The sequence below is a fragment of the Natator depressus genome, chromosome 1, assembly GCF_965152275.1.
Source record: "Natator depressus isolate rNatDep1 chromosome 1, rNatDep2.hap1, whole genome shotgun sequence".
NCBI classification, from domain to species: domain Eukaryota; kingdom Metazoa; phylum Chordata; order Testudines; family Cheloniidae; genus Natator; species Natator depressus.
This window is the reverse complement of record NC_134234.1, coordinates 162,959,004-162,974,324: the sequence shown is the minus strand read 5'-3', so window position 1 is coordinate 162,974,324 and position 15,321 is coordinate 162,959,004. Positions and strand designations below refer to the sequence as shown.

The 15,321-nt window shown below is 48.0% G+C and overlaps 1 protein-coding gene across 2 annotated transcripts; it reads left to right on the top strand.

Annotated features, from left to right (window-relative positions):
• The first annotated feature begins 293 nt into the window (after positions 1–293).
• On the top strand, positions 294–3,526 carry OLIG2 (oligodendrocyte transcription factor 2). 2 transcript variants are annotated; one of them, XM_074946719.1, is made up of 3 exons: positions 294–504; positions 935–1,104; positions 1,504–3,526. In XM_074946719.1, exon 3 carries the CDS (start codon positions 1,541–1,543, stop codon positions 2,417–2,419), a length of 879 nt encoding a protein of 292 aa, XP_074802820.1. In that variant the 5' UTR covers positions 294–504; positions 935–1,104; positions 1,504–1,540; the 3' UTR covers positions 2,420–3,526. The 2 variants fall into 2 exon arrangements, with proteins under 2 accessions (XP_074802820.1, XP_074802819.1); XM_074946718.1 differs by lacking the exon at positions 935–1,104 and having other exon boundaries at positions 296–504.
• The last annotated feature ends 11,795 nt before the right edge of the window (positions 3,527–15,321 follow it).

Below are 15,321 nucleotides of genomic sequence, written 5' to 3'. Positions count from 1 at the left end.
CCTATTAATACTCTCAAGCGGCAGAGCCCGGTGGAGTGCTTTAGGAGTTTAGGGCCGTTCCTTTCAAAATGTTATTGTTATGCTGGGACTAAGGTTTGTTTGGTCTATACCTCCCCCCCCCCCAACAGCTGTTCCTAACGCTGGCATTGTTACATTTTATTATAGATTTGACAAAGGTCTCTCTCTTTCTCCCTCCTGTCTCTCTGGGTCTCTCCTCCTAACAAACGCCATTGGCTGGCGCTGCAAAGGAGCGTGTCTTAGTCAGTTTCATTGAGCGGAATTAGCCGGAATGACATCAGTTTCCCAGCCCCCTAGCAGCACTTTGCTTATTGGTGCAGCGGCCCCTCCAGGACAATAACATTGTTCTTACCCGGCGCTGCTTGCCGATGTGCCTATAAAAACACCATCGAGTCGCCAAAAGGTGCTTATTATTATTGTGATCTGTGACAACCACCAGCGGCGCTGCAGCGGGTCCGTCCTGCCAAAGGGATCACTCTGCAAACAGTAAGTTCCCAAACAAATTCACTCCCTGACTCCTGTGGGCTGCGGCAGCTAACTTTCTAAGGGAGGCGTCCGCCAGCCTCCCCAGTAGCCCTGACCCACTAACCCCAAATAAATAAATGGGGATGGACAGGACCCCGCCCCCCCAAAGGGAACTGTGCACCCAGCCGGTTCTGTCTCCGATTCTCGCCGCTTTGGGCTCCTCGCGGGCGCTGATCCGGGTTGAAATGAACCTCTTCATTCGCCCAAGCTAGAGGAGGGAGGGAGGTGACAGATGCGGGGGCAGACAGCGGTGTGTGTTAAGTGTCTAAACAAATACTGATCTGGTTAGGAAGGTCTCCCCGAGAATATGATTCATTTTCCCCCGGTCCTCCCCGAACCGCCCCCATCAGCGACTCCGGTCACTTAACCAGGATTCCGCCTCCTTTTGTAGCGGTTTGTCCCGTGCTGGGGCGTAATTGTGACCCTTCGGAAACCAGTCGTGCAAGATTCATATATTAAAAGATCGTGCTGTTTGGCGGGGTGAGGAGCAGGGTGGAGATCCAGGGTTTTGCTGGCGGGTGATGGGGAGTAATTGGAAGGTATCCCGGTGACAATTCTCCGGTGAGCATCCTGGCGCGGGAGGTGGGGAAAGGGCGGGCAGGGGAGGAGGCCAGGTTGGGAACTATCCTGGGAGACAGGGTGGAATAACGCGTTTGCTTCTGGCGCAGGAGTTGGAAAGTAGCCCGGGAGACAATAGCGGACTGGGGAGTTCCTTGCTGCTGAACTTGGAGGCGTGTGATCGCGGGAGAGGGGAATGGAGGGTCTCGGATCCCGTTGGGAAGGTCGCACATGAAGGATCTCGCAGACACTGCCGGGGACAGGGAGGAAGAGGCTGGGCAGTGGCCAGGGGTGGCTAGGAGCTGGGAGCTGCCTGGAGCATTAGCTAGGTGAAGTTGAGGCTGTCGCGCAGTTCCTTGTCCCGTTGATTTGGGGTCGCTCTCTGGTTTCTCCTCCTCGCAGGCAGCCTGGTGCGCGGCGCTCTCCCCTCGCCGGGGACATGGACTCCGACGCTAGCCTGGTATCCAGCAGACCTTCCTCCCCGGAGCCCGATGACCTCTTCCTCTCTGCGAGGAATAAAGGCAGCAGCGGGGGCTTCTCGGGGGGCACAGTGTCCAGCTCCACCCAGAGCGACTCCCCGCCGGAGCTGAGCGCCGAGCTGCGCAGCGCCATGAGCGCGGCCGGGGTGGTGGTGGTGGACAAGCTGGGTTTCAAGTCTTCTTCCTCCTCCTCGTCCTCCTCCTCGTCCTCCTCCTCCAAGAAGGACAAGAAGCAGATGACGGAGCCCGAGCTGCAGCAGCTGCGGCTGAAGATCAACAGCCGGGAGCGCAAGCGGATGCACGACCTGAACATCGCCATGGACGGGCTGCGGGAGGTGATGCCCTACGCGCACGGGCCCTCGGTGCGGAAGCTCTCCAAGATCGCCACGCTGCTGCTGGCGCGCAACTACATCCTCATGCTCACCAACTCCCTGGAGGAGATGAAGCGCCTGGTCAGCGAGATCTACGGCGGCCATCACGCCGGCTTCCACCCTTCCGCCTGCCCGGGGGGCATGGCCGCCCACTCCGCCCCGCTCCCGGGGCACCCCGGGCACCCCGCCGCCCACCCCGTGCACCACCCCATCCTGCCCCCCGCTGCCGTCTCCAGCGCCTCCTTGCCCGGCTCCGGCCTCTCCGCGGTCAGCTCCATCCGACCCCCGCATGGGCTCCTCAAGTCGCCTTCGGCCGCCGCCGCCTCGGCCCCGCTGGGCAGCAGCTTCCAGCACTGGGGAGGAATGCCCTGCCCGTGCAGCATGTGCCAGGTGCCCGCTCCGCCTCACCACCACGTCTCCAGCATGAGCACGGCCAGCCTGCCCAGATTAGCCACCGACACCAAATGAACCCCCGCGGGACCCGCCGCCAGTGGGGCAGGGGAGGGGGAGAGAATCTGCCGAAACAAGGTGGGGAATGGGGAGAGAGACTCCAGCTTCAAGCCCCGAGGACACGCGGGCACATTTTTTGGGACACAGACTCTATGGGGGGCCTCCCTTAAAAGCACAGGCACATACAAGGACTTACAAGGACATACCGGTCTCAGCCAAGTTTTTTAAACACACCCTCCCCCCCGCCCACCCCTCACTACAGGTTGGTCCCAAGGCCACCTTCAGGCATGTTCCATACTGAGATAGACTGAGGACACTCAATCCCTGAAGCCCACCAGTGAGAAAGATGAACAAAACCCAATTCCTCTTCCTGCAAACGACTCCACGCAGAACTGATCCTCTCTCCTCCAGCATTTCCAGCAGGGAATGGAGGCCAGCGTTACTTGATGTTTTGTCCAATCTCAATAGCAAGTGTGTAAACCCACAGAGCATTTTTTAAATAAATATATGTGCATCTTTTTAAACTTTGATAGGAGCTGAAAATAGCTATAGCCTCTCCTCCTCGAATGACGTAACCAAAATGGCATAGGATTTTTTGTTTGCTTTTCTCTATTATTTTTACATAGTCCCTTTCAACATTTTCTGATTCATATCCTAAAGACATGCAAAGTGGTTATTCCGAGCACCGGGCTGGTGCCTTCCTACCAGCATAATTTGCAAGAATGAAGGCTTTTGATGTAAATGTAGCCTGCAAAGTTTTCTGGGGTTTGGATTTGTAAATATACTGTCCAATGATTATGTAAGTCCGTTATGCTTGAGCTTTCTGTTTGTGCACTTGTACAGGAAACCTTACGAATGGTAAAGGATTTTTTGTTTTGTTTTAGTGTATAACACGTTTTTCTTTTCTGCCACCATTAACAAAGTTACAAAACTTTAATGTGCTTTCGATGTAGGAACTCCACGCTGCCTGTGTTGCAATACTGAGAACTTGGGCTTGTTTCTGAAATAACAATGTTCCCTATTACTGCCCCTTGCAGAGATTTTATCATCTGTTTATTTTTGTAAAAAAAGTTGCTAAATAATATTTATTACTTGTTTGGTTGCAAAAACAAAACGAGTGATCCACTGTTGAGATTTTAAATAAAAAACATTTTAAGTAAATTGCTTTTTTCCATCCATTTATATTTTGGGAAGTCTAGTGGCTGAAGCCTGGGGTGAAGAAGAACAAGACACATTTACTTTCAGAAATATTAATATGGCACCATGGTTAAATAGACCAAAAAACAGATCGAAAAAGATTTAGAACATTTTAAAGATAATACTTCCAGCCTTTTTTCCTAACAATCTTACAAGGCTGCAATTGAAACTGGTTTCCCATCAGTTCTCTAAGTGGCAAGATTAATGATCAATTAACCTAGTTTATGAAGTCCAAACTTTTAAGATTTTCTTAAACAAAACTCAGCATCCAGCAAAGATAAGGAATTGCTTGTGAGAAGGAAATATTAAACGCAGGTTGGTGTTGCATGTTTAAACAGTTCAAAATAAGGAGACTTTAGACAAAAAACTGAAAACGAAATGATTTCTACTTCACTGTGTATCCATGTATTTGCCTATTTAAACTGAGATATTCAGACACAACAATATATTGGAGCAAAATTTTAGTTCTTGTGCGCTTGAAGCCTCCAGCTCTAAAAGAGCAAATGATTTAATTGATTTAAAGGGCAGGTATGAGGAGATGGTTCGCACTGAAAAAGACGCCTTATTTCTTCACTTTTAAAAAAATTAACTCCACTTCTTAGCAAAAAAAAGAGGCAAATACACTTTTCAAATAAGCAATTTTGCTTTGGTTGTTAATATACTTAACATCTGACACCACACGCTGGGCTCGATTCTACTCCCGCTGAAAGAAATGGCAGCAATCCCATCTGCTTCCAGAGGAGCAGGATCGGGCACTCATTTTCCCATTTAACTCTTCCTTACGGTTTTCAGCTTTATTACTACTTCGCTTAACTTTCTAGATGTTACTGCACTTCCCCCACAATAACACGCGTTTCTATTGAATAGTGCAGAGAAATTCTTCAGCAATAGTATTTTTGCACACCCCATCTCAGTTTCTTGCTTCTACTTGTGCAAATACTTCAGTGGATCCCGATCCTGAGCTTTTTATTCAGGCAAAACTTCAATGGACAGGTGCACAGCATCTGGCCGGCAAGTCCTGTCTCTTTTCAGGAGCCATTTTTAAAAATTACATAAAAGCTCCTGGTGTTGACCCCAAGATATCCCAGCAGGCGTTTTTGTGCCCCCCAAACCTGCCAGGGAATGGAAGTGAATTCGGTTCTGTGGGGCATTTTTATTCAAGATGTGAATATTTTGAAGCAATGCCCAAAGCAGATTTCTGCGTGTGCGTGGCGATCTCAGTTTTAGCTAGCGTGAGAATCCTGCAGCTTTCGAGGTCTTGGACCCAGGGGAAGGCTCCGATCCACACGGGGCCTTTCAGTCGGTTCGGAGCACAGCGCCTGAGTTCCACTACGGATCAGCCCTTTTTGAACTCCCACGGGCAGGGCTAATTTTTCTTACTTCCTACAGGCAGATCACAGCACTTCTATCGATCAATAACAGCCATTACTATTATCCCCTCTTTAATGCACCTTAAACATTTGGGGCACCTAGTAGCCTAAACCACCCTTAGTTAGGCCCGGATCCTACAAACACTGAAGTACGAACTTAAATGAAGCTGAAGCAGGAGCCAAGGAGCGGGGTTTACGATGATAAATTACAGGCTACGCAGAGATCTAGCATTGGCAGAAAGCGAGTTAGCCTTGCGAAGTTGGCAGAGGAACTCCACATTAACCCTTTCGGTGTGGGGGGAAAGGGGCTGGGTGTCTCTCTGAGGAAGAGCACAGAGCCCGAGAAACGTGCTGAATGATTTGCCAGGAGGTCTTTTCGGGCTATTTTGATACGCAACTCGATCCACTCTCTCAGGACAACTAAAAAAGACTGGCATTTTCCGAACTGGCTTTTCCAGATAAACCTCTTTCTCTCAGTCCAGGAGGAATGGGACTCGACTAAAAACCAGTCTGCGGAACAGAGACGAGAGACGTAAACTCCTTTGATGGGCTAAAATTCTCCCACTCCAATAAGTCCAGACAGCCTTACAGATTTAATGGCTGTTACTGGAGACAGAGAGAGAGAGAGAGAGAATTTTAAGCTTCTCCGTTAATGTTATCACCTTCCCAAGGAAAACCTTGCAACACAACCGCCAGGTGAAGGATTGCACTCACTGGAAAATGTGAGGTTTCAGAGTAACAGCCGTGTTAGTCTGTATTCGCAAAAAGAAAAGGAGTACTTGTGGCACCTTAGAGACTAACCAATTTATTTGAGCATAAGCTTTCATGAGCTACAGTAACTGAATTCATCCGATGAAGTGAGCTGTAGCTCAGGAAAGCTTATGCTCAAATAAATTGTTTAGTCTCTACGGTGCCACAAGTCCTCCTGTTCTTTTTGGAAAATGTGAACGACTGGCGGCCATTCCCTGCGCGCAGCTATCGCTTTTAAACCCCATGCTAGAAACTGAATCATAGAATATCAGGGTTGGAAGGGACTTCAGGAGGTCATCTAGTCCAACCCCCTGCTGAAAGCAGGACCAATCCCCAATTTTTGCTCCAGATCCCTAAAGGGCCCCCCTCAAGGTTGAACTCACAACCCTGGGTTTAGCAGGCCAATACTCAAACCACTGAGCTATCCCTCTCCCCCCGAAAAAATAAACTGGCTGAGTTCTGTTAAGCTAGTTTCTACCCATACAGTTATAAAGCGAGGGGCCAGATCCTGCTCCCCATTGGAGACCGTGGCTAAATTCCCACTGCGTTCAGCGGCTGGCAGAGCGTTTTATTTGGTAGCGAAAAACTGGCATAGCAAGAGAAGACCATTAGGGTCTAACCGGGGCTCCGGGAACATATCAGGCAGACAGAGAATATTAGCAATTGCTATTGGCGAACGCTCTTTCCTGTGCTAATTATTACTCTTGACCAGGATTACTCGGAACAGCAGATACAGTTTCAAACACAAGCTGGCCTGGTGAAGCCAATCTCTCCTTACATAGTATTCCCTAACTCCCCCTAAGAGTCTCTGGAGGGAAGCAATTCGGAAGATGCTCCGAGATATACCACCCCCGCCCCCGACACAGAGAGAGAGAATTGGATTGCTTCCTATACGAGTGCAACCAGAGGCTCTTTCGTATGTTAATGTGGCGCTCTGCTTAAAGAAGGTGATACGCGCATCCGTTGGGATTTCCTGTGTGCAAGACCAAAGGTGCTCATTAGATACGGCGAGGAATCAATAGTGAGTTTTAGCGACACCCACGCGGGTTGTACCCAGCCTCACTCACCCACCTGGGTTAGAATGGGGGCACCTTCTCCCATCCCTCTCTGCTGTATCGGAGAAAAGAGTTTCCTCTGTTCTCTTCTCAGGGCACGGTTTAGGAAGGATTTTCCTTAAATAACCCACGCCCTTAGGCATTTATTTTTAAATGCTGCAGGTGTATTCTCCCTTAATTGTTTGAAAAGGGGGAAATCAAATCGAACAGCCTCCCCCTCCGGCCCAAAAAGCTAGTTTTGTTTTGTTTAATAATAAGTTTAGTTTTTCGATTTTTCACCCCACCACCGTCTTCAGAGTTAAAACGAGTCACTCGGTGAGCTCTTTAAGCACCAAACTTCTCAGAGCGGCAGCAGAAAGGAACGGATCCTTAAGGGGCTAGTCGCGCCAGCAGAAAAGGGATCGGAAGAAGACATCAGCTATAAAGCCATTTGGTGTGACTGACATCTCCATCCACTGTGGAGTGATGGAACCGAAGGTTCTCTTTGTCCCTGTGCACAACGCGGTCTAAAGCACCGAAACAGAGACAGAGGAGTGTGTCTCCAGAGTAGGGGCTCAATCACATAGCCCAAAGTTACTTCCATTCGTCACACGTTATGTAGTTCATGAAGCTGCAGACTGCTGCATACGGAATACAGGATCCAATGAGTGAAATCCTGGCCCCATTGACTTCCGTGGGGCTAAGATTTAACCCAGTGGTTCGTTTGCTGGCATCCAGTGTGGAAAATATGGGATTGGTTTCTAGAACAAATATCGTTGAGTGCATTAGTAGAAAGAATAAGCAGCCCCTGGGTTTTCCCACTACAGCACTTCCAGGTGGTTATCAAGGTGTTAGATGCCCTTAGCAGGCAAGACCCCCCCCCCCCCCACACACACACACAGACACAGCAGTTTATCAGAGGTAGCTGGCGTGAACCCTGGTGAATTTCTATTTTCTGAGCTCTCTTGGCCGCCATCTGCACCGATGCTGCTGGCCCTCAAGATTAGCCCATGCAATATATTTGAATATACACTTCGCAGGGTTTGATCATTGCTTTAAATGCGAATTTAGCAGGGTGTTACAAACGCCAGACACTCAAAGTAAGCTTTGGCCACTAAGGTCCTTGTTCTCGTTCCCTTTCCTGGCAATGTATTGTGCAAGACACCTAAGGCACTGGCTTTCTTTGGAGGGAAGGAAGCAGATCACCCTTCTGTCCCAGGGGCACCGCTCTCAGGAATGGCCCGATCCCGCAGCTATCTTGCAAGCTACGCTCCCACAGAGTGGAGGGAGGGAGGAGGGCGGGATCGGCCTTCATTGCCGCAAACAGCCAGTTCCCAGCCGTCACTTTAAAGGAGGTAGAGACAGTATTACTATGTGGTCATCCAAAGCAGTCTAGCTCGGCTCGGGGGGATAAGAGAAGACACGATACCGGAAAGAACCTCCACGTAGAAAGGTCACTAGGAGCCTGACACTTCAGAGATCTCTTTAAAGCCGGTCTGCGTTGTGGATGCTCAGCACCTCTTAAAAAAAAAATCACTCCCCTACCACCCCTTTGGACTCCGGTACAAGACAGCCACCGCGGTAGCTCCTTTGAACGCCCCCAGATGAGACTCTTGTTAACTCTAGTATTAACCCGCCATGTGTTCCCCACGAATACAGTTATCCCAACCCCGATGCATTTCCCGTTGACACTATTTAGCAGCTTTCCCAATTAGCACCGCTCTGGTGAGATAGTGATGCTGCAGGAAGCGCAGGAGCAGGCGAGAATTAGAGGGAGCACCATTAGGAACTGTGCTTGGTCTCTATTAAAGGCAACAATTAGCACCCTGCCAGATGCAGAGATTCAGCAGAGGCCAGAAGCTACTAAATCTACACGGCTGTCTCGCTGATCGCTCGCTTCTACCCAGAGGGCCTTTCCGTAAGACTAACAGGTGGAGCAAAGGAGGAGATAGTTGGGGGGCAAACTGAAATGTTGCATACCGTGTTCCTTCTTGCTCGGGGGATGGAGATGTCATACCACATTAGGAAGAGTGATGTAGAATAATGCAGTGGAAAGATCCTCAACTCACAATTCCTATTCTCAAAAAGAACAGGAGTCCTTGTGGCACCTTAGAGACTAACACATTTATTAGAGCGTAAGCTTTCGTGGGCTACAGCCCACTTCATCGGATGCATAGAATGGAACATATAGTAAGAAGATTATATATATATCTATAATATGTATATACAGAGAAGGTGGAAGTTGCCATACCAACTGTGAAAGGCTAATTAAGATGAGCTATTAGCAGGAGAAAAAACTTTTGTAGTGATAATCAAGATGGCCCATTTAGACAGTTGACAAGAAGGCTCTGGCTCCCTTCCTCGTCTCTCTCTGAGTGAAGCAGGCCACGCTTATCACTAATTGACCCTGTGACCAGGTTACTTGCTTTAATTGGCTTGCCTCGTGGTAACAGTTAAATTTTTTATGAGCTGGGTTACAGTCACACTCCTTGGTGTTCATGCAATGGAATTTGTTCATAGCACTGATACTTTTCTTGAGTGACTAAGGAAAAAACTGGCCTACAGCACAGTGACTGGCTGGACGTAGTTCCCAAAGCACGGAGGAACTCTCACCGAGGTGGACTGGAGTGGGATCGGGCTCTCATAGAGGCAAAGGTGTAGTATGATTTCATATATCCCGGCCTATAAAATGTTCCTCAGCAGAATGCCATCATCCAACCTGAAACAATATTTTCCTCAATGAGGCATCCCCCGTGTTATTAGAGAGACTTGTCAATGTACATCCAACCCCGGGCGATTTTCATAAAAAATACAATGAGCAAGTCATTTAGAACAGGCTTTGCAGCTAGATCATCAGGTTGCACCCCGTAAATAGCTAGTAGTAACTCAGCTAAATCAACAGCGAAATACATTTCTCTCCTTGTAAAAGCCAGAACCGCTTCCCCAGAAATCAGTCGGGCGCTGTGGCTATCAGGTAGTAGACTGGGAGTTAGGGTTCTAGTCCATCTCCGTCTCTCAATTCCCACTCCCCCCCCCTCCCCCGTAACAATTAAAGCAATTCTATCTCCTTCGTAAAGTGCTTTGAGTTGTACGGGTGAAAAGGGCTGCATAAGAACAAGCATCGCCACAGAAAGAAGAATGTTCTTCTATTCAATAAACTCTGTTTTGAAAAATACTTACTGGAACTCAATTTTAGCAGGCGCACACTCTGTTCCTTCCATGAGATTTAGTTGTTAAAAATGGAACCAGACCAGTGAAACCTGGATTTACAAGATCAGCAGCATCTTTGAAGGAACAAATATAGAACAGTGACAGAATGTCACGCCTAAGAAGCAGGTCGCTCTAACACACACACACACACTCTCTCTCTCTCTCCACACAGGGGAAAAGTACAGTTTGAGCGTGTGAGTTCTCTTGATCTTGTTGATGAGGTCAGCTAAGAGTTTGGGGTAGTGCACTACTGGGTACAAACTGGGGGTAGTGCACTAGATCAAACTGAAAGGGGAAACTTTTAATCAAATCGCAGCACTTACAAAGAGCACTAGTCCTGGGCCCATCCCTGATGGGCTAGTGACAGTTTTTTTGGATCCCGACCATGACCATTGAGATGGTTCGTTTCCTCCTTGACGTGGTGACTTCACTTTAAACAGACTGGATGGTGGGGTGGGAAGGAAGGAAGGAACCAAACCAAAGTATTGTGAATCTACATGACCAGAAAGGTACCTAGACTTGCCCCCTCTTCGAGCCAACCGAACTGAACCTACAAACTGGAGGAAACATCCGAGGCAGGATCCCGTGCAGAGGGAGGAGACGCTGATTTGAAAGGCTCAGGCCCTTCTGCTTCCGCTAGGGAGCTCCTCCACCTCACACCCTTCTAGAGGGGCCCTGAATTCAGGAAGTGAAGGCATCTTCCCTGGATCTGGCCCTGCCATCTTTATCCCGCCGAACAATCCTACTTCTTTTATTGAAGGGCTGCAGGATCGGGCTCCCTGCTGCAATAAATGGGCACCCCTGGGAACCATGCCCAGGAGGAAGGAAGCCCTAGTTTACAGGCTGGGAAGTGAGTTAGGAAGCCTGTTGTCCGTCATTCCTTATGTGCTATTTAGCCTCTCCTGCCTCTGTTTTCCCCGTCTGTAGTATAGGATAACGCCTCTCTAGTCTAGGGCTGTTATGATGCTGATTCAGCGTCTGTAGGACTATCAGATTCTAGGCTGCATGGCGCCAGGTGCAAAGTATTATAATATGACAACAGGAAAGAGTGTATGAGAAAGAAAGAGAGAGAAAACCCCGCTTCCTTTCTGACCATCAGCAGTAACGCCTGGAGCGGAAAAACCGGCGGGATATTCCTGTTCTTTTCCCCTTCACCGCACTCCCACAGGACTAGCCCACAGATCCAGTTGCCAGCTGTTCAGTGACTCTCTTCCCAGCTCGGTGTTCCTGCATTGCCTTTCACTTTACCTGCCAATGAAATTAGCTGATTTTTTTTATCCGCAATCCCATCAACCCTATGCTATGCCCATATGTTCCCCTGCTGGCTCGGTACGGGCAAATGCCCCACAGGGCTCCACTGATTACATTTACTGTAGATTAAGCCAATGCTTGGTTCATCTAGAGTTACAGAGTTGGCGGTAGTGGTGGGATTGTCCATATGCTTCTACATACACCAGGTTAGATTTACTTTACATCAGCTCCCACATGCGTACTGCAACATTCAAACCCCTAGAACAGTGGTTCTTAAACGAGGGGTACGCAGAGGTCTTCCGGGGATACCACAACTCATCTAGATATTTGCCTAGTTTTCCAACAGGCTACATAAAAAGCACTAGCAAAGTCAGTACAAACTGAAATTTCATACAGACAGTGCTCTGTATACTACACACTGAAATGTAAGTACAGTATTTATATTCCAATTGATAAAAAGACCAGGAGGACTTGTGGCACCTTAGAGACTAACAAATTGATTTGAGCGTAAGCTTTCCGTGAGCTACAGCTCACTTCATCGGATGTATATTATAATTAGATGGTACAAATGAGAAAGTCAGCAATTTTTCAGTAATAATGAGCTGTGCCACTTTTGTATTTTTAGGCCTGATTTTGTAAGGAAATCGTTTAAGTGAGGTGTAACTTGGGGGTACACAAGACAAATCAGACTCCGGAAAGGGGTACAGTAATCTGGAGCCACTGCTCAAGAAAGGTGAGGAAAGAAAAGAAGACTCAGTGACAGAAGTTAGAGATGGATACAATAGGTAACCACAGGCTGGGGCAAGTCACCAATACCATCCTGGGCCCCTTCCTCATTTCCGGCTCACCCCAAACGCCGCTGGTTAAATGGGTGTGCAAGCGGTGCAGGATTGGGCCCTGGGATTTCAGGGCTCCTTGAAGCCAAAGAACCCCTTTCCATTGACTTCAGTGGGTTTTCGATCAGGCCTGGAGACGGTTCCCAGCAAGTTAGATCAAATCGCCTCCCTTTTCTCAGACCTGCTAGTATTAATCTAACCTACTAACGGGTCATACTCATTGCAGGGAAAAAGAATGTCAGTCCAGGGAAGCTGTATACAAACACACTTTAAATAATGTTTCTTTTCCCTTTTCATACCATTGCCCTGTGCTCCAGAGCATTATATGATTAGATCGTATATAACTAAGTTTCATTTATCCAGAAAGCTAGAGCCTGTGGTTGCATCGTACAGTCTCTGTTTAGGTTCTCAACTGGGCTCCAAGATGGGGCCCACAGGTTTCTGGAAATTGTAGCTGTAAAGACTTTGAAAAGCCCCTAACCGTCCCCCTCCTCCCCACCATAATCCATTCCTTGGGACCAAAGTGGGGGTATTTTGCTGAAAGGACCACAATACAACAGGGCGGAGAAGGATATGGACCCGTAGGTAAGGATCGCCAGGGTGGGCCTTATAGCCCCATCCTGCCAAGATGTACCCACGTGCTTTGTGCGGATGAGTAGACCTCCTGGATGAAATCTTGGCCCTGTTCAAAAGTAAACCGTGAAATTCCCATTGGCTTTAATAGAGGCAGGATGTCACCCCTTGACTTCCACAGGTTATGCACCAAGTAAACTTTTGCAGAACCCAGGAGCTGGTTCACATTTGAATAGCTAAATCTATGGGGGATCCTACTATGTATTCCAGTGTATTTAGTTAATGTAATGGAAAATACAATATGTAGTTCTTAGCTTTTAGTTCTTCTAGTAGCAACGTGGCATCCATCACTGCAAACCATCTGCTTTCCTTTCCCAATTTCGTTTCATTCCATTCACCACGGAAGCTGTTAAAAATCGAGTTAAATTGTTTCAGAAATTATCCGTTTGTGCTTCGTTTCCAGGGCTCAGAATTTTCTCATTTATGAGTTGTTGTCAATTCTGCAGGCCTCAGTTTCACTGACTGTCCGTTTTCAGAATGAAGAGAGAAAAGGGCCAAGCCCCGCGTCCTTTACTCATGGGAGTAGTGAAAGTTAATTGGACAACTCACAGGAGCAAAATTTGGTCCTAACTTTCGAATGTTTCCAGAAGCCTCACAAATGGCCCTGTTCCTCAGGCTTTCCCCAGGTAAGGAGTCCCACTAGAGTCACTTGAGAAAGAGCTGCAGGATCGGGCCCAAAGCATAAAATCTGCTCATTGGGGCTCGAGGGAAAGTGACACCTTTGCCACCTCCTACAGCGTGTGTGTTCCCTGAACTTGTTGGGGATGCGCCTCAAAAATACGAGGGCCAGAGCCTCAGCTAGTGTAAATCAAAATAGCTCCACTGGGATCGTTCTCCCGCTAGCGGAGCATATGAACCCTCCGCTCCCAGCTGCAGCCCTATCTCCCTGACGTGGTGTGACCCAGAGATGTGACGAACGGTGCATTTGCCATTCAATTCACTTGTGATTTCTGATCTAGCCTGGTAATAGTCACGCTGCAGCGCCCAGTATGGACCTGATCCGAAGCCCCCTGAAGTAAACCAAAGACACCCACGGAGACTTCAACGGGTTTTGGATAAGTCGTTAAGAGGAAGGGGCTGGGCACTTCAGTACATTGAAACGACTAAACGTACAGCAGCCCCAGCAGAATATTCCCTCGCCTCCGGGGACAGAGACAATGACAGTGACTTCTTCCAGGCTTGTGCCCGATACGAAAATGACAGCTCTGCTTGTAGTGGAGGAAGGATGCAGTTAGCTGGGGACTGTTACATCTCCTTACTTCGGGGGTGAGGGCGCGTATAACACTTATTTCGTTTCCTTGATCCTTTCATCTGCCACTACAGCCCCTGAAGTGTTACATGGAAAGGAAACGTGACAAGCTTGGGTTTGGTTTTGAATTCGTCAGATAATTCTGATCAGAACAACCCCAGTATCAGATGAGAGTCAGGCGAGCTACAGAGTTCTAAAATCTGATACGAAAGGAAAACCTGCCTGTAGGGTTTTTGTTGACGAAGTTAAAACCGGTAACGTATAAACCTTTAATGTAAATGAAATGGTGGAAGCCACACTATCCACTGCACACTGCGCATTGCTGTTTTAAGGTCACACAAAACAGCCTCCCTTAGATAACCAGCGAATTGCTTTCTCCTTGTTAAGACGGATCATATTTCTCTTCTGCCTTGGCTGACAAAGCGTGAGGTTTATTGAAGAATGGCCAGATTAGCGGGACCAAGTTACAGGTTCATATGTGCTGCGGCGGGGGAGGTGAACTGCAGGGGGAAATCTCAAGCAGAATCAAGCACGACACTAAACCCGATGGAGTTGAGAACAATCGTCTGTGTCTAGATTTCACCGCTAGTATATCCGAGTTATCCCTCCATATCAGAATGGTTTCAATGGGCATAGATGAGGTGCAGGCCGGAAATCTAGACGTTTTAGTTGTGCTTCCCAGAAAAGGTGCAGGGGGATCGGTTTCCTTTGGTCGTTTGCAGCCAGCTGGAGTGGTTGCGCTGTATGTTTCTGATCAATATCGGGCGAAATGTAACCATGCACCTGCAGCTAGTCATTTAAAATGTGCTGGAGAGCAACAGAAGATTACAGGTTCCAGAGTGACATACCCTGAAAAGAGATGTTGTAAATCTGCCCTTAGATTTATTTGGCTTCTCAGATGTTCAGATTTCTTAAAGGACTGTTGTAGCGCCCTACTGGTTTTCCAAATAACTGTCCCCTCCTACGATGCCCAGCACCCTTCTATACTGAGATTTGCGAGAGAGAGGCTAGCGTTGCTTCTGTTTGGGGCTGAGCTCTCGCCTTGTACAATCAGACGATGGGGGGAAGAGGAAATCCTGGTTTTCCTAGTCAGAATCTTAAGGAATATTCAGTGAAGCCATTGGGAGTAGAATCTCTTCTAAGAAAACGGATCTGATCTAAGCCGTGTTTTATTGATGGGAATGATGATCCGCTTCAATACCTGAACAAATACCATTTTCTTTTACTGGAAAGAGCCACCTAATCGCTTCTTAACATCCTTCTATCAAACGAGCTAGGGAAATGATCTATTTTTTCGCACTTTATGTGAGCTGGTTATAACACCGCAAAGGTCACACGCAAAGCAGTTTCCCCACACACCTTTTGGAAGCTCTAACTCGATGTAGTACAG

Bases quoted from the DNA above. Each gene is read 5' to 3' on its own strand.
- OLIG2 (XM_074946719.1), top strand. From the start codon at position 1,541: ATGGACTCCGACGCTAGCCTGGTATCCAGCAGACCTTCCTCCCCGGAG.